The 18,337-nt window shown below is 42.4% G+C and overlaps 1 protein-coding gene across 12 annotated transcripts in view; it reads left to right on the forward strand.

The window, feature by feature from the left end:
- Window positions 1–18,337, forward strand: part of nav3 (neuron navigator 3) — a 443,539-nt gene that overhangs the window by 343,730 nt on the left and 81,472 nt on the right. For all 12 annotated transcript variants that reach the window (XM_030440425.1, XM_030440422.1, XM_030440427.1 and 9 more), the window contains 3 exons: window positions 3,071–3,213; window positions 10,649–11,798; window positions 16,901–17,016. In XM_030440425.1, the coding sequence (XP_030296285.1) occupies window positions 3,071–3,213; window positions 10,649–11,798; window positions 16,901–17,016 (1,409 nt within the window). The remainder of the gene's footprint in view (window positions 1–3,070; window positions 3,214–10,648; window positions 11,799–16,900; window positions 17,017–18,337) is intronic.

Here is an 18,337-nt window from a genome sequence, read left to right on the forward strand (position 1 = left end):
CTTCTTAAATAAAAACAAAAAAAAACGAGATGCTCAGTGCAAGAAAGGGACGCACCCTAGATGCACTGTACAATAGGAAAACAGTGGTTTTGCCGGTGACAAGTTTCTAATAATAATAACTGCAGCTAACTGTAGTATCAGTTAACTTGTTAGCTCAGTTGGCCATGCAGCTAGCAGTCCTATTAACTAACTCTGCATGAACGTTACAGTCAGACTTCTTGAGGTACAAAGTATTATAAGACAGAACTAGCCAAGGCTAGCTGGTTAGCATGCTAACTTCAATAGACACCTCTGCAACATGATACATTGATGTCTTTAACATAATGTCAACACTGTAGTGTCATCACATTCTTTCAATAATTTTAAATATATTTAAATGTGTTCAAAGGAAAGTCCAGGGAAATGAAAGACTCCCCAACACTACCTTTATTGATCTGGTCATGGACTTGTCTTGTCTCGATGTAGTGCAGGTTGTCCTACTGGTGACTGATACTTTGATGCCCCCTCACATACACAGTCAGCGTTTCAAAATAAAGGTGACCTGACATGTTCATGTGGTATGTCTGACAGTAGATGAAAAGGCAGGCTGTACTGCCTGATAGAGAAAACCATCTATTCCAGATGAAGTTCATCACAGCTACTTCTATTTGCCAAAGCAATGCACTGCAGTTCGGGAGATATTTCTGAAAAATACAGAAGTTTTTTATCCATGCTCCACATCGACTATTTGTCTGGTTTTATTAAGTAAAGGCCTTAAAGACAAAATGGAACATATGAAATCTGTTTTCTTTTTTTTCCCCCCGCTGGGGCTTTTGACCACTTCAGGATTTCACCCTTCAAAAAAAAACTTTCCTCCCCGACATCTCGGCTCCATCTGCAATACAGACCGAGTGACATATTCAGCGTAGCGAATCAATTATCTTTGTTAGAGGACGTCACGACAGCTTTCAGGCCGGGAGACAGAAAGACACAAAGTTGTTAGAATCCCTTCAAGGTTTTTTCCCTCCCTCCTAATATTGACACAGACCAGGCTGTGAATGTAACCACCCACAGTCCTCTGATGCGAGAGAGGCCTTCACTCAATACCTTTTTTTTTTTCTGCATTACCTACCTTTAATCCCACCTTTTTTTCGTCATGTTCCAACAGTGTGTCAGCTCTGAGACGTGGGATGTTTCTGCACTGTTTTCTTGTCTTTCTTATCCCTTGATGGGACATGCATTTTGGAAGTAATCTTAAGAGTTTCGGAGGGGAGGGGAGTCCAGGTATGAACCATGGACTGTAATGTAAAATGTGGTTTTGGAATCGGTTCATAAAAATCACATCAAACCATAACCATGGTGATTAATGGTGGAAAATAGATCTGAGCTGTCATAAATCCTCTCATCCCCAAACCAGATGCCAAATCTGTTTTTTTAAAACAACTCACCAACAAACATCTGGGTGAAAGCATCTGGCAAAATGCATGTAAAGTTATTTTACAATAACAACAGGTTTTTGATGAGATAATTCTTTTAGCGCCCTCGAGGGAGTCGTACAAATCCTCCAGCTGCAGCATGGCAAATCAACATTTGACACTGGCAGCTTTGACTCTGTCGAGAGAAAAAGATTATGCGAAAAGTGTGCGTGTGTGTGTGAGTTAGTAGAGAGACTGACTGAAAACGCAAACCTCCTCGGTGTGCGCGTCAGTCCTGGTTCTCTATGCAGTGTCGGTAGAGGTAAAGGAGTGAAGAGTGACTACATATCATTGGTCTCAAATGTCTATTTTCGTGTACTTCTACTTCGTTTTTTTCCATACTAATTTGTGCTGACAGATCTCAGTCAACCTGTCATGAAGCTAACTTATGTGTCTTTTTATATTCTGTCACGTAGTTCCACCAAAACTCAAATTCAATTCCTTCTTCTTTCTTCCATCTTCCTCAACCCACACGGGAACACACACTCAGTCTTGCGGCACACACTTGATCGCTTCATCTTGCACACTGACACATACTGAGCCCCGGGTCAGTGCTGCCTGTACTGTATAGAGTCTGCACAGCACAACTAAAGGCCTGACTGAGGGTCTTTTTTCTGTCTTTTTGAGTCCATAATGAAACATGTTTTCACTCCCACACCATCCAGGGCTCAAATTCATGTTCGGTTCAATTTCTCTTAAAACAACACTCACAACCACGAACAGTTAAAGAGGTATTGGTTGCTATAATTTTATGCACACTGGCTGCAAAGAGATGAGTACTTGTAATTCAAGGGACCGACATAGCACTGATGCCCCAGCAGTATGAAATAGACAATACAGTTCTCTCAGCTAAACACACACACACAAAAAAAATTTAACTATACAAACTGTTGGATAAAAAATAATCACAAAAATAAACATTTTGTGATGGAGTGTTGAGGATGAACTAGGGAGTTTGTCAGCCTGACGAAATAAACTCTTTGGTTTGGTCAGTGGATACTTCTGCATCTCTTGCCAGGCAGCAGCAGGTTGAGCACGTAGTGTTAATATATTTGATCAACTTCCAAAGTGATTGTCCTTTTGGTTTCGTAGGTTTTGCTTTAGCTGCTTCTTACACCATGCTGAGACTCCTCAATTCATCCTCAACACTCCATTTTATGAAATTGATTGTGTTTTTTTCTGTGAATGGAGCACAGAGGACTCAAATGTTTTGTAAACCCTAGTGTTGTAAAATAAAAAAAAGGCAGGGGGGGATATTTAAAAATTGTGATTTAAGAACATACCATCTGAACTTAAGAATACATTTTAACTGAAGAAGGCCTGTGGTTTTGTCCCCATCGCTTTCACTGAAATCACTTTCGGAAGGGATCTCTTCATAGATAGTACGGAGAAAAAGGAGCAATCACAGCGAGCAACAACACTTTGAATGTACATATGAGAATTTTCATTTCCTAGTCAGAAATGATGGTGTCACACTGACCTTTAACTTGACTGTAGACGATTTTACCCCCAGAGGAGCTTCAGCTCAAGGCTTTTTTTTGTCTTTTTCTAAAAAGATTAACCTCCAACATAGTATCTCAATGTCCAAACCATCTCTTTTGCACCTGTCCCTACAGGTTACCTGGCCCCTCTAGAGTACCTGCTGCAGGCAGCGGGGCCTCCAGGAGCCCGGGCTCATCCAACCTGAACCGTCGCAGCCAGAGCTTCAACAGCATCGACAAGAGCAAGCCTCTTCAGTATGCCTGTGGCAACGACAGAGGTAAGAATATCATATTGTTGTCTTTAATACTACAAGACACACTGTAGCACTTCAGAAGTTAAGTCTGTGATGAATGATGGAGTTGATGGTAGGTATGGGCACCCACTTTAAATTCTCCATCCAACCACTTGGTGGCACCACCGACTCAGACAGACCGGCAAACGGCTGCAGAGGAGTCCAGTCGCTTGCTTTACCAGTCTTTACCAGTCTGCTGAATCATCCCCAGTTCTTTATTCCAAGTGAATTATAATAGATGCCATTAAGTGGAGGCGCAGACAAATTTTCACACTGTGGAGAGAGCCATTTGAGAGATGACCGAAGGGGCAAATTCAGGCTGCTGCTCTGTCGAGCATGATGAAGCTAATGAGAGTGATTCTGTTTGAGAGAATGCTCTCACAACAGCTGAGTTAGAGCAAGCAGCATTTCATTCAGTGCAAAACTGATTATTCACAAATAAATAGTTGTTTTTAGTCTCTTCCTGTTGTGAAGAGTAAATGGATCAGCACGCAATGTTTGAATTACTTATCTGCTGCTGTTGGCTTTAAGAATTGCCTTTGGCTCGCTCGGGAGATTCATCATGACTTATTGGCTCATAGATCGTTATAATTAAAACCTATCCCGTTGCTCACAGTCATTTTAATAATTGAAGCCATTCCTGGGGAGTTTATGACATTATAATGACAACCGTTTGCTTTGGCTCACAGTATTTACAATCATAAAATGTTTTAAAACTAAGAACTTGCATTTAATCTTTAGCACTGTCCAGTCACTGAGGACAAACACCACAGGATTTAGTCTGTAGAGTTTGAGGAGATCAGTAGGAGGTGATGGAGGTGTGGAGGTGACATGCAGTGAGGGCATCAGGCAGCACTTAGAGCAAACTTCCTTTTTTACTTGGTCTTTCTGTCTTCCTTTAAATTCTTAAAGTTTACAAAAGATGTGTACTCTGCCTTCTGATTTCTGTCTGAAACTGCAGTCTCTTCAAGCAGAGGTAGAGGGAGTGATGATGGAAATGAGAGCGTGGACAGGGAGTGTGTGATCAAGTGTTTGTAGCTGAAAAGAGAGCAAAAGGAAGCAGAAATTATTGAGAAACCAATTTCAGTCTTTTATTTTAGTTAAGAAATCAATCACTTGTTGAGGTTTGTCTGTGAGCAAACGTCATCATAAAGGATTCAATGTATCAGTTTCTTTTTATTGTTCAGGGAAAATTCCTTTTTTTAAAAGGGAGGATTCTTCATTTTGGACCTTTCACACAGGGCAGCTGAGTCCTGCCAGAAGACAAACTTTGCGTTTTTTGAGCGATAAGACAACAGGCGTTGGTTCCCCACTGCAGGAGAGATGAAACAGTGTTTTGGTCTAAAGTAAAAGGAGAAAGAAAATCAATTGTGGGGAAATGTCAGCAATGCAGACAGAACCTTCTGGGCAAAAGCAGGTAGCAGAGAGCAGAAGACAGAAATGGATACAGGAAGTGTGTGCCACAAGCCATTTAATACACCCTCACATGTTTTTCTTCTTTGTCTTCTTCTCCAAGTTTCACATAGCCCTGTCAGGCTACACATTCTCTTTCTCTTCCTTTCATCTTGTTTCACTTCTGGCTTTTACACCTGGTTGTATTAATAAGTAGGAAGGTGTTGTTACTTACTGATTTAGGGTTAGGGTTAGGGGTTAGCATCTGAAGTTGTGGTGTTATGAGGAAACACATATCAACAGGGGAACAGACTGTGACACAGCACCGGACTGCTCTCCATCAAGTGAATGCTTGTACGCTCTGGTTTTACTTTGGTTTCTATTACTCTCCCTCTTCGCCGTCTTTGCCTCCTCCATCAGCAGGGGTTCTTTTTCTTTTGCAGTGGACAGTTTTCACAGAAAATCCACATTCAAGTTTTGTTTTTCAGAGAAAAAAATCCAGCCCGGTGGCAGACCGAAAACATAGTGAATGTGAGGTTTATAGTCAATCTACAAGCAGATGGTGTCATTTTTCTCACAGCCATCACACTGCGCAATCAGTGTTCACTTCAAAATGATTAGTTAGAGAGAAATTAGTTGTCTCTTGCAAGTTTCAACAGTTTTTTTTACAAACAGGCATGTATGGCCTCATGGGGATGAAGCGAAACCTTTAGAGTGTTGTTTTGTTTCTCTACTCACACATAGTGTTAAATAGTGACCAAATAGAACATGAGCTCAAAGGGCGTGGAGCATTGCATCAGTCTTGTTGCCATGCAACTACCTAATTAGGCAACTAAATTGAATGAAAGGCCAGGGTTTATTAGTTGTACATAAGAATGGACAGAAGAAAGTTGTGGATTGCTCCCTTGCTTGTAGGATGACAATTACAAGGAAACTCTGAAACCAGACTCTGACAGTGATGTAATACGGGAGAGCAGCTTTGGTTGTGAGTTGTGTCTCAAAATCCTTACAAAACAAAAGCTGTAAAGTTTGGAAGAGGTGAAGAAAAGCCTGTTGACATCATATAATGTCCATGGACCTGTATGTGAATGTACAGTACGTGTGTGCATGTGTCATTCTTCTTTCCTTAAATCCATGCTTTGTCTTGTGGTTGCAAACAGCACGTATGTACTTGTTAGCGGAGGGTCCACCACCGCCCAGAAGTGACATTTCAATCCTTGGCCGGTGAGGCAAAAAAAAAAAAAAGCAAAGAAGAGTCTGTTGCCATGGCAACGGCAAGTGACTGCATGGTGAAAAGTGTGGTGGCACTACAAAACAGCCTCCGGGATGAGGAGGGAGGAGCGGGGAGGGGGGGATCTTAAGAGAGGGGTTAATTGACTGGACACACACATACGCAGAGTTACACAAATGCTTGTAACCTCTTTCATTCACATTCATAAACTGCCTCGGGGGCCGCTGCGCTATCTCAAAAGATGAAGGGTGATACAGAGGACACACATGCAAACACATAAACACGAGAACAGATGCTCGCTCACATTGGTGTAATGGCTGTCTAGACTAACAAAATAGGGTGGTGTTTCTGTAAGCCAGATGATTTGCGAGTCTATCTGCTGGAGGTTTGTTGGCGAAGACTAACCTCTACTTAACTGAGACCTTCCCTTCATTCTCTGACTCATCTCAGGTTTTTAACCTGCTAACTCATCACAGGAAAAGGATTGTCTGCTAGTCCGTTGCCCTTTTAAATATGCAGAAACAGTATTTATATACAAGCTAGGGGGTGTTCTGCTGTTGCACAAACACACTTACACAACACACCGACACATTCAGAGGAGATGTGTGCATACTTTTTTGCATGCTTGAATATTATATCATGTACATGACTAGATGTAAACACACAAGTTCACATGTCCACACATGCACCTGCAATCAGATGTATACCTACCGGTCCATGTAGGGCATGAACATACACATAGTCTTAAGAATTAAAGATAGATGATAAGTTTCATTGGCCACAGTTTTTATGGCATAGGGGTGGGAAGGCTGTAGAAAAGCCTCATGATGAAAGTATCAATCCAAAAACCCTCTCCCTTTATAGCCACTCCTCCAAAACACACAAATACACACTGCCTGATGACACGGACTGCCCAGTATATCTCACTAGACATCTGGGAGATGTATTAGAAGCTAGTTTGCTTCATTCCACCAAGCTCTCTTCTTCTCTAGTCTCAGAAATACATAAATAAACTCTATATAAAGAAAAGCAAAATAGTTGTCATGACTGTACGTCTGTCTAAAGGGGTTACGTGGCATGACAGTTGTTCCTTACTGCTATAGGTGTGTGCATTGGGCTAACGTTAGCTGCTAAAGGAGTGTGTCATTGCCTCAGCGACTCATTTATGCGGTCAGGGCCTGTGTGCTTTGTTGTACTCCGTTAGCGGCTGAGCAGTGGTCTTGTCACTACCACTGCCTCCCACTTGCTTCTTTGGCCCAGGATCTATATGCTTAGTACTGCTGAGTTAGCTAACAGCTTGTAACTTACCAACCCTTGCTTTAAATACAGGACCTACAAAGAGTGTCCAGATAACAAGCAACAGCCGAGGAGCAGTATGTAAATGTTGGGTACAAAATTATCTTTAGATTTATGTCAATGCCCTGTATAATTAATGCTTCAGCCATAGATGTTGTATATGTTCAGTGTTTTTCAGTCAGTTGACGTAATGATGCTTTGTTGGCGAAACTGATGATCGATATGCTTTGGTAGCCAGCTGGTTTTGTTGGATTGTGTCCTGAAATGATTTCAGCAGGATATTCATGATGCCATCAGCGTTAGCAGCAGTAGTTTTACGCCTGTTGATTGGCCACAGTCATAAAATGCAGTCATAAAAAACATGAGGACCAGAAGTTTCACAGAAATAGCGCAGATTTTCTCTCTTGCAGTCCTAATGAGTGCTGTGTTAATGGTGAAGAAATAAAGAATAACAGTATCCTGTCTTGAATGAAGACATGTGGAAGTAAATAAAATACCCTGACCATTACTACACATTGGTGCTGGATTCCATTTTATACACCACAATGTGCAACAACGTCTCTGTTATATTCTGACAGATTGCACTGAGGCGTTTTTGAGGCATGTTTTAAGGTTTTAGGGAATGTTGTCAGAAGTGTAAGCCGGCTAAAGTCTCTCGACCCCAGACGCAGCTGAAGCCAAACCCCTCCCCTTCCCCTGCCTGAAGGGGCTTTAACTGCAGACGTGAGGTGACTCACAGCCAGCTGAACCCTGCTCACTGTGCTGACTGACAGCCAGACAGACACTCAGTCTAATGGTGCATAACTTCATGCTGTCAATCCGTCGCCTTCGCTACTTTATTCCAGCTCCATCTCTGATTCTGCTTTTCCTTTTTTTTCCTCTCTATTTATCTGCCTCTCTTCCCCTCTCATAACTCACATCCTGAAGATGTATTTCTATCCGTCTGTTCCTCCCTGTCCTCTGTTGTGTCCATCTTACTCAAGTACTATACTCATCTGTCAGGTTGAGGATCTTCTATGTGTTTGTGTGTGTGTCTAAGAGAGAGGAGAGGGGAAGTCTGATGGCCAGAGTATCAACCGGCCGGGAAAAGTGGGGTGTGTGTATAAAGGTCGATGCTCAGTGGCGGACCCTAAAACATTTATTTTGCACGCATGATGGATGTTTATGTGCTCTGTGTGTATGTGTGTGAGGCTTGGCTCAGCATGTCATATTTTCCTAACACCATTTCACAGAAAATCTGCTACAAGTAAACAGCTTTGTCGTGCATCATAGCTCAGCATTCAGGCCTGTAATGGAATAAATGCCAGTGAATGTGATAAGCAGTTAAAATCTAGAAGGCTTGAAAGAATGTGATAACATATGATAAACTTCTAGACATATATATTAAATAATTCATTTGAAGAATTGATTATCTAATTAATGCCTGAACAGCCTTTGAGGTTTTTTTTATCACATTATGTGACATTGATTAAGTGATTGTTGGTAAAATGTTTTCATAATTTTGTAATTCTTAAATCTTTATTAACAAACTATTTTGAGGGTCCTTGTTTTTTATGTTTTTTTTTAGCAAAAATGTCAAAAACATTGTTTGTTCCAGCTTCTTATAAGATTTACTGCGTTCTGTCATTCATGGTCTCTTATTTCTGCCTCATTAAGCCTCATTAACTAGCAACTCCGACCGATGTGAATATACCAGTACGGTGATGTAGTGAACTCCATGGCTTTGGATGAATAACTTGTTACTACTACATGTGACTGCTCCTACATCGATGTATTTAAGATAACACAACATGAGATATAGCTGACAGTGTGGTGGATGGGAGCTTGTGCCAAGAAAGAACCATCATATGTGCAAAATTGTGTTTTAATGGTGCAAATGGAAATTCATAAGATATTTTAAGTCTGGCTGTAGTCTACATGCCATTTCAAATTTAGGAAAAAAAAAAGAAGCACAATTTAGATCATGCATTATGGCTACATGAAATAGACTGTGATTATTTTGGCCAGATAGTCTACCCCTACTAGAGGTCATAAACTCCATAGGGTACTTTTTAATGGCAGGTCTAACTTCATGTCTGAGCTTTGCTGTGTACGTTGCAAAAGTTCTTCTTCATGTAGATAAATGGCTAAATGTAGGTGACCATATATTTCCAGCAGCTTTGAGTTTGACAGCAGGAAATGTTTCAGCGATTTTGGTTTTGATGTGAGCTCCTGAGAGAGCAAGCTCTTTCTTCTCGAGCTGCCATTTTCCACCAGTGTTGAACAATCATAGCAAGAGAAATCCTGGGATCAGAGGCAGACACCAATTTCTACACCCACTGTAGCCTCAATATGGAAGACATTTTCTGACTTGAGGTTGCAGTGCTCCTTTTTTTAAGTGCAAAAGCTCACTTTCTTCTTTCTACTACACTCACTACCTACATGTATAGCATGACTGAATTCAGTATAATCCCACAATGATTCTAGGAAAGGCAGAAAATCAAAGTTAAAAAGTAGGTAGGTGCAGCGAAACTTTCCTCTCGAAAATAAAAAAAAATCTAGAACTTATTGATCATCAAAGGATGATGATGAACTGTGGATCTGTGAGTTGATGATTTTCTTTTCTTCCATGTTAACATGGCTTCTGTGATCTCTTTCGTTGTCACGATGACTACATTGTAGCCTGTTAAACATTGTCATCCACCTGCAAACGTGCTGTGACAGGCCACCATAGAAGTGTAAATCAGGAGTTGGAAGTTACAGCGTGCATGAATTCAAACTGCTTTGAGACACCAGTGTAATAATAACAGTGGAATCTGCTGTTGATATTCTGCCGATAGGGAATATCAAAATATAAAAATATTTTTTACTCTGACTGCCTCTGAGTTTCCCTTTTTTGTTTAACTTTTGAGCTGAATGTGTGTAAAACCACAGAAGAAGAGTGTGGAGTATTTCTCATGTGAAATAAAGAAAAAACTGAAAAAGTTTGCCACAGATACAACTTGAGTCTTGAGGTTCCAAAGTGTTCAGTTTGAGTCTCCACAGTGAATACTGCTACTGTATAAAACTGATTGTACGTGCATGATCCCCCATATTTTAATAAGATCCATATGAGTGTTTCCAAAATATGTCAACGTTATAGTCCAGAATAGAAATGTAACAAATGTTTTTTATTAGATGTTTTACATGATCAGAAAAACTGTGCCTTCAAACGAGCCGCCAAGAGATACTTAAGTTTGTGATGTCACAATTATACATTCACCACAGCATGGCAGGGGATAAAATATCACCGGCAGAGTCAATGTGAAATATAGTGGCCAGTGCCTCCTTGGACCTGTGAAAGCTGAACAACCAGAATAGCTGTTTTTTTTTTTTTTCTTAGAGGGGCCTGAAAGAAATGGCCATTAAAACCGAGCGTTCAGACAGAGGGTGAATAGAAGTTCTGCCGCAAAGTACAGTATGAGAGTAAGCAATTATGACCAAATAATCTCCCTATTGTGTTTCTCTTCTTCTTTGGTTCAGAATCGGTGAGGGGTATCCCAGCACCCGGCGGGATGAATGGGAGCGGTATTGGAGGGACGGTCCCCACCAGCCTCAGCGGGCAGCAGCTGGCCTCTGCCATCCCCTCACCCACCGCCGGCAAGTCCTGGCGCAGCAAGTCCATGAACCTCAAGCACAGTGCCACTTCGTCCATGCTGGCAAGCCCCACACACTCACCCTCCCCCACACATTCACCCCAGGGCTCTGAAGGCCTTCTTCAACACGGAAGCGATGGATCAAAAGTAGGGTCAGTCGGCGGCGGTGGACCCCAGAGGTCCATGCTGGAGAAGTTCCGCCTGATTAATCCTAGATCGGCTTCGCGAGCGTCGCCATCTGTGGCAGAGATGGCTCTGCAAGAAGAGGACGACCTGTCAGAGTACGGCGACGATGGATTGATGCCCATGGGGTCAGTGTGCAGTAGTGGCAGTAGCAGTGCTACAGCCAAACAAATGCCTACCAAGTCCTCTGCATCTTCTCTAGCCACACCAGGGAAGACTTCCTCTTCTTCCTCCCCTTCGTCTTCATTTTCAAAAGCCTCTGCGAATGGCAGCAGATCCATGTCCAAAGTCAAGGAGGACAAAAGCAAGTCTGGGAAATCTTCTAAGGACAGCTCTCCACCCAAAGAGGAGCATGAGTCATATGCTGACCCCACCAAGAAGACATCCAAAATTGCCAGCCTCATCCCCAAGGGAGGGAAGCCTTCATCTGGAAAGAAAGATGGCGTCTCCTCAGCTTCCAGCGGCATCCCTAAGTCAGGACTTAAAGCTCCCTCCACCACAACGTCCAAGTCTCCGAGTCAGTCGCAGAGCCAAAGCCAGGCCACCTTAAACAGCAGCGGCAACATGCGGGGCGGAGAGGTGGAGAGGGCCAAGCTGACCAAAGGAGGGCAGGGTGGGAGTTTCTACATACAGCGCTCCATTGGGGGCCCAGAGGGCAAAAGGACCAGCATGACCTCCTCCACCAGCACCTCAGCCCTATCTGGGTCCAGTGGGATGCTGGGAGGGGGTGGTGGAGGAGTTGGAGGAGGGGTTGGAGGAGGAGCAGCACTTGGAGGGAATGGAGTGGTTCAGCTTCCTCAGCAGCAGCAGCACAACCATCCCAATACTGCCACTGTGGCCCCCTTCATGTACAGGTGGGACCTGTGCATGCATGTGTGTGTGTGTGTCTGTGTCTGTGTCTGTGTGTGTGTGTATGTCTTATGCACTGCAACACTTCTGGGATACAAACTAAATGAGCAAACTTGTTCATTTCCATCTCTCCCACACATTTTTTTTGCCCAGAGAGGTCAATATATTGACCCATTTCGTCAAAGTCTGCACACATTCAGACACACACTCACTATGCATCCACTCACACACACCCCAAGAAATCCTGGAGCACTCCCAGTGATCAGCTGGCGCTCCCCACCGTGCATCCTGCTCTCGCCTCCACATCTTTTCACAGTCATTACAGTACAAATTAACATCCACTGCCTGCTGCTTGCCAAAGCCTATTATTTAACTGTCTGGGTCTCATCTTTGATGTGAGAATCCAGACATTGGCAGCATTTAGGAACCCCTTACCCCTCCTCTTCATTCAACCGGTGTTGTTTTGATGCATGCAGCTGGCGCGTGGTTCCTTGACGTTACAGCCATCCGAGGTGGAAATGGGTAAATCTGCCCAGCAGGGCCGATTTTCTCTTACAACAGCCGAGGTAATCCAGGGGGAAAAAAATGGAGGAGCCGCCAAAGTCTCTGGAAAGCCTTTGTGCTCAGAGAGAAAGAGAGTTAGGAATCCCATTAAACAAGACTTAATCCTTCAACCCTTCTTTCCCTCTCGTCTTCCTCCGTGGTTGTGCACAGTCAGCTCTGCCACATTCAGTGGTGCTTCTTTCGAGCATTAGCATTACTTTAATCCCACACATTTAGCAAGTTAAAACTTCTGCGGTTATCGGTCCGGGGCAGATAGTGAGTGATAGTCAGTTATGAGGAAGAGAACCAAAACTGAATGTGCAAAGCACACACAGCCCACTCAGTGAGCATAAAGTAAAGGGAAAAAAACTGAGTGCCGAAAGTGTACCATCTGTGATATCAGCCACAGGTTTCTGAAGGAACTTTTTGAAGCCTTGGCTTAGGTTTACCACTTGATGCCATTTGTATCAGTGATTTGAACAACAAATGCTACAGCAACTCCCAGACAAGGCTTACACTTTTAAGAGATCAACACATTCTTGCGGCTATCAAATATTAACAACAGTCTCTGATTATTGGGATTTCAAACTCTGAAGAGTCAATGGTAGAGATGTAAACTTGAGCTTGACTTGACTTCAGAGTCCTGCACCGGTTCGGGTACCCGCGGGTAATTTGGATGAAACGTGTGAAAAATAATGTCCTGTGTCGAACACGGGTGCTGATCGGGTCGGACGCCTAGAGAGCGCGGGTCGGGTTTTGCGATTGTAATTTTCATGGCGTCACGTGCAAAATAAACAAAAAAACAAAAACAAAAAAATCATTAGCGACACATCTACAAAAATATGCCTGCATTTCAAAATTATAAGCATGTATATTTAATATGAGCTCATTCATGCGTGCTTGCGCCCTCCCAGAACTCCCATTCCCCACGCTGGCTTACTTTCATTTTTAAAAATTGCGTCAGTCTAATTTTGCTTCTGGTGCGGGTCGGGCGTCGGTATCAATTTATAACGGGTCGGTTTGGGTGCGGAATGTAATTTGTGCTAATTTGTGACTTGACATGACTTGTGAAATAATGACTTGAATAACTCTCCATTATTTTATGTTTTCAGTTAAATTTCTTCTTCTTCTTTAAAATGATCGAGGGGGAATTTTTTGTTTGATCGAGTAGAAATTAAGAATTAAATTTATAAACTTTTATAAAGTTATTTGTTATGTATTTGACAGAAAATCAATAGTTATGATACAAATTTGTGTCATTGTTATACCGCTTGAACAGTGAGATAGATTGGACATTATATATCAGTATTAGACAGGTACTAATACGTCCTCTTTTCACTTTACAATGACCATATTTTGCAACTTAGACATGACTTATCTAAGAATACATGACTCTGCATCAAGTTGAGAACTGGATCAAATGACATGGGACAACTGGGCTGTAAGCAGCTTCTTACCTTATGTAGTTAAGGCTCCTTCACATCAGAAATTCACCCCCCATCCTCATGAAATAGTAGGTCTTTGAAGGTTGGTGCTCTCGAAGCTTTTTCCCTGTTGTTACTGTACCGGGTGGTTTACTCTCCCTGGCATATTGTTCTTAGAACTGAACATGAAATCAGTCAACAAGAGCTCCTGCAGGGCTGAAACCTCTCTGACCCAGCAAGCCTGTCTATGAAAGATTTGTACAGATTTGCTTTAACCCCACAAGAGAATCCACTGATCACTGATTTTATCTTGATTATGCCCTTTGAAATATCTGCCTTTAGACAGATATTTTCACACATTAAATAATAATACATGAAAACTAGTCCTCACTGTCGGTGTCTTGGACTATACACTGAAACAAAGAGGATATGAGTCCCCTGGTTGTATCAGTGACTCCTCTTCCCTTTGAGACACAGTGCAGTTTCATGTCTGTCCTCTACCTTTTTTGCAAAGACATTTCCTTGTAGGCATATTTCTGTAGCCTCCATCTTCTACCTCCCCTACTCTGCTATAAATGTTCTTCCTCACCAGCAGGCCTCAGCCACAGCCATCAGCATGCAGACAGTAAGTGTAAAGGCCTCCTGCAGTGCTGCAATTTACCATCATTTTCAGCCCAATTAGACATCCTTGTCTTGTTTCTCGATCTACGCCCACCTCAAGTTGTTGCCTCCGCCAAGATTAATAGACCAGTGTGATGGTTGGACTTTGCTGCCCACACACACAGAGTTGCAATGTTGTTAACTGTATCCTATGTGTTCTCTTCTACTCTTATAGCCTGAACTGACTGGAGTTCAGAAACAGTATCAGGTGTGATACTGCAGTGACACATAAGCTGGGTAAAAAATTGCACAAAATTGCTACAGTTTGAATCCTACATTAAAGACAGGCCATACCTGAGTCATCTCAGTGAAGTTACCTGTCCCTTCAAAAGTAGCCGAATCAATTTTTACAGAATAATCACTCATTACTGCAGCAGTCACTTTCTCTCCATGCGTCTGCTTTCATATTTTGCTCCCAAATATCTCAGTCTCTGTGTCTGTGACTCCACTGAGGTGAGAGAAGCTGGGAGGAAGAAAAACACAAGCCGAAGTCACAGACTGATGCTGCTGTCGCAAATGGGAGCCAATTTTTATCTGCAGCTCTGCAGGTGGTGGTGGTTGTGGTCCCTGGAGTGTGTGTGCTGTGTGTATGGGAGGGCATGAAACTATAGAGTAGTTTGGGCTTATATCTGTCTGTGTGTTTGTGTATTGAAGATTTAGTCTGTATTTCATGGTTTGCATGTCAATGTGGGTTAAAACTGATACTTCACATGCTTTTATTCGTGTGTGTGTGTGTGTGTGTGTGTGTGTGTGTGTGTGTGTGTGTGTGCGCGCGCGTGTGTTCCTGTGAGTGTGCATATAATTTTATTTTCATGTGTGTCATTTGTCACTGTGTCTAACTGTGTTCGTGTCATTGTCAGTCTGTTTTTTACATACGTTGGTTTTGTGTTTTCCTTGTTATTTCCTGCGTGTGTGTGTAGGACTGTTATCTCAGGAAGTGCACTGGACTCTATCCTTGTTTCTTCACATCAGCAAACAAACAGTGAAGCGTGATGCAGCTCAAGGTTGAGGAGGAGAGGCAGATGCACACAAACACATTTTTTTCCTGCGCACTCACAAAGAACCATTCACAGAAAGCAACTCATCGGAGACCCCTTCTGTTTAGAGGTGTCCATCTGTTGAATATGTGACTCAAACCAGAATCGAACGTAGAAATTCAAACACTGCTCTCGCTTAACATGCAGAAACACAATGAACAGAAGAAGAAAGGGAGATTCTGACTGTCGCTTCAAATAACACACTAAAATCTCTCAGTTACTGGTCTTTCGATCCCTTAAATTCCAAGCAGTGCGTTTGTTTGCCAGTACTGTAACTTTTTAGCCACTGCACGAGCCATAAAGTGTACATGAACTACTATACTTTTAACGCGATTGCCGTTTTGATGTCAAATTACACTCCAATCGGGGTACAAAAGGAACTTTCATCCTTGAACAAAACTACGTCCTCTTGAGATTGGGGCAGCTGTGTCTCGGGAGATACAACAGGTCATACACTAATTGGGAGTCTGGTTCAATCCAGGCTCTAGTTGCATGCTGACGAGGTCTTGGCCAAGTTACTGAGCCCCAAATGGCTGCTCCATCAGTGTGTGACTGGTAGTGTGAATGGCTGAGCATAGAAATATTGTGTGACCCTCCAGATAGAAATTATTAGAATGCTTTATAATACCTATCATTAATAAATGGTAAATGTGATGATAGTTCTACTGTTTACCATATTTGGAGACAACACAATTATGTTAAATAGATACATTACAATACAATACAAACAATCCACTTCGTAACCTCCAACATTAACTTGACTGTTATCAAAACCACTATTGTCAAACTATGGTACGAGTACCACTGATGCTACATTAGCCCCTTATTGTCCCTCTATTATTCTTTAATCCTGCAAATGTTTTTTTTTAGGAATTAAATAAATTCCTTTAAAAACATATATTATTGTCAGAATACGGCAGAATTACAATTCTACCATGCAGTCTTGTTCATGCCCATCTCGCATGTAGCTACAAGCTAAACTCATACATACTGTTAGAGCAAGATACATTAGTAAGCTGTATTGTTAGTAAGTTAAATATTCAAAAACATGGTTACAAACGGGAACTATCTGGAAGAGAAGTGGGGAACAGGTGGAGAATATCTCAGGTGAAAGTGAACCGAGCACGAGTGCAAGTGGCAGTACCTGCTAACGATAGCAGTAAGCTAAATAGGGTAGGCCTATGCTACTGTATTTCAACGTCAGTCATAATGATGCTGCTTTTTGAGGGCCTAATATTTTTTATTAATTGTAACATGTAAATCCGTGCATTGGAAAACAGCTCTAAACGTTTCTCTGCATTGATTGAATGAACATGACTCTGAAAACTCTCCCCCCATTGCTGTTTTGAGCCAACCATAGAAGCTCTCCTTCAGCTTGAATTTCCCCGATACCTCAGCCTGTCTATGTAACTGCTGTGTACTATTTGTTCTCTGTGCCTCCAGGACATTCTCAGAAAACGACTGCACCATGGTGGCCCCAGCCGACCCCTGCCTCAGCCCCACCAAGGGAGAGCTGGTCTACAGCAAGACAGCCAAACAGTGCCTGGAGGAGATATCAGGTAGAGCATCGTCACACATGCTGTGGGCTCTGCATATGTGATATTTCTCTGTGTGGGTGTGTGAATGTGCGTGTGCCTCTGTACATTAACATTTGTCTCTTGTGATCTTGATCATACTATGTTTAACCTTCATCTGCTGCTCAGCATCTGTTTACCCAGAGTTGACCAGCAGTGCTGATCTACATGTGAAAGGACAATGCATTTACCCTCTTTAGGAAATAGAAGTATTGGTTCAGCTGACATTAAGATGGTTGTATTACATTATGGATTAGCTGCTCTACCCAACATTAGAGTTGGAGCAGGCTTCAGGCTCTGTTTCAGTGCTAATGGACGGTAGTAAAGGGTAGCTGCAGGACGGAAGAGGTTTCGAAGGCTACTGCTGTGGATGGCACAATGCGCTGGTGTCGTGTGGTTGGTGTGCGAGAGTATTTTCCGTGAGTATGTGCGTGTGCTGACGTGTTTTGTATTTGTGTTTACTGGGGTGATCCCTGTTGCACACTGGTTTCATGTAGCGAAGGGAAAAGGTCAGCGCTGACAGCCGGACACAGGGAGCATCTGCGGCTCTTTGTTTACATCCCTGCGGGCTGACATCATCTGTTACAATCCCAGCGCTACATCACCACCAGTCACATGACACATCATCGTCAGTGCAAAACACATCATTTATTGTTTTCGGTCTCGGAAGAGGAATGGATTTTGCGAATTTGATATCTATTTTTATCCAGAGCCCCTACAGTGGTGTTAGTTCAGATATTTGAGCTGTATCCAGATGGAGGAGTGGATGGACTTCACACAGAAACTACAATGGAACAGGAAAAGTGGCTAAAGAGGAATTCTAAGCTTTAAGAACAACAGAGAAATTCATTTAGTAAAGGTTGTGTTGAGAGAGAGAGAGAGAGTGTGCTCAGAAACACAATTTACCTAAAACATTGACTTTGAATTTCTAATAAAGAATTATCAACATGGCAACAACAAAGACATTGCATTAAATGTGGCCCTTTACATTGATAGTGGAATTAGATGGAAATGAACAGTATGTTCTCCTCTGTTCTGTACATTCTGTATGTTTAGGGTTATGATCCCGTTCAAGTCACAACACCTATACAACCAAAAAGCACTGGTTGAAATAAATCTCACTGTTTGTTTGCGAAGACTGAAAACATCTTTATTGCCCTATAATTGCAGTCAGTGGACATCTGTGCAATTGAGCTGAGAGGTCAGGATCGTGGGACATTTGAGCAGTTTGAGGGAGTTTCTAACCATAAAGCGAAATTCCTGACAAGGAGCAAGATGAGAGGTTACGGCAGGCAATTCACCATCA

The sequence above is a fragment of the Sparus aurata genome, chromosome 14 (assembly GCF_900880675.1).
Source record: "Sparus aurata chromosome 14, fSpaAur1.1, whole genome shotgun sequence".
Classification (NCBI taxonomy): domain Eukaryota; kingdom Metazoa; phylum Chordata; class Actinopteri; order Spariformes; family Sparidae; genus Sparus; species Sparus aurata.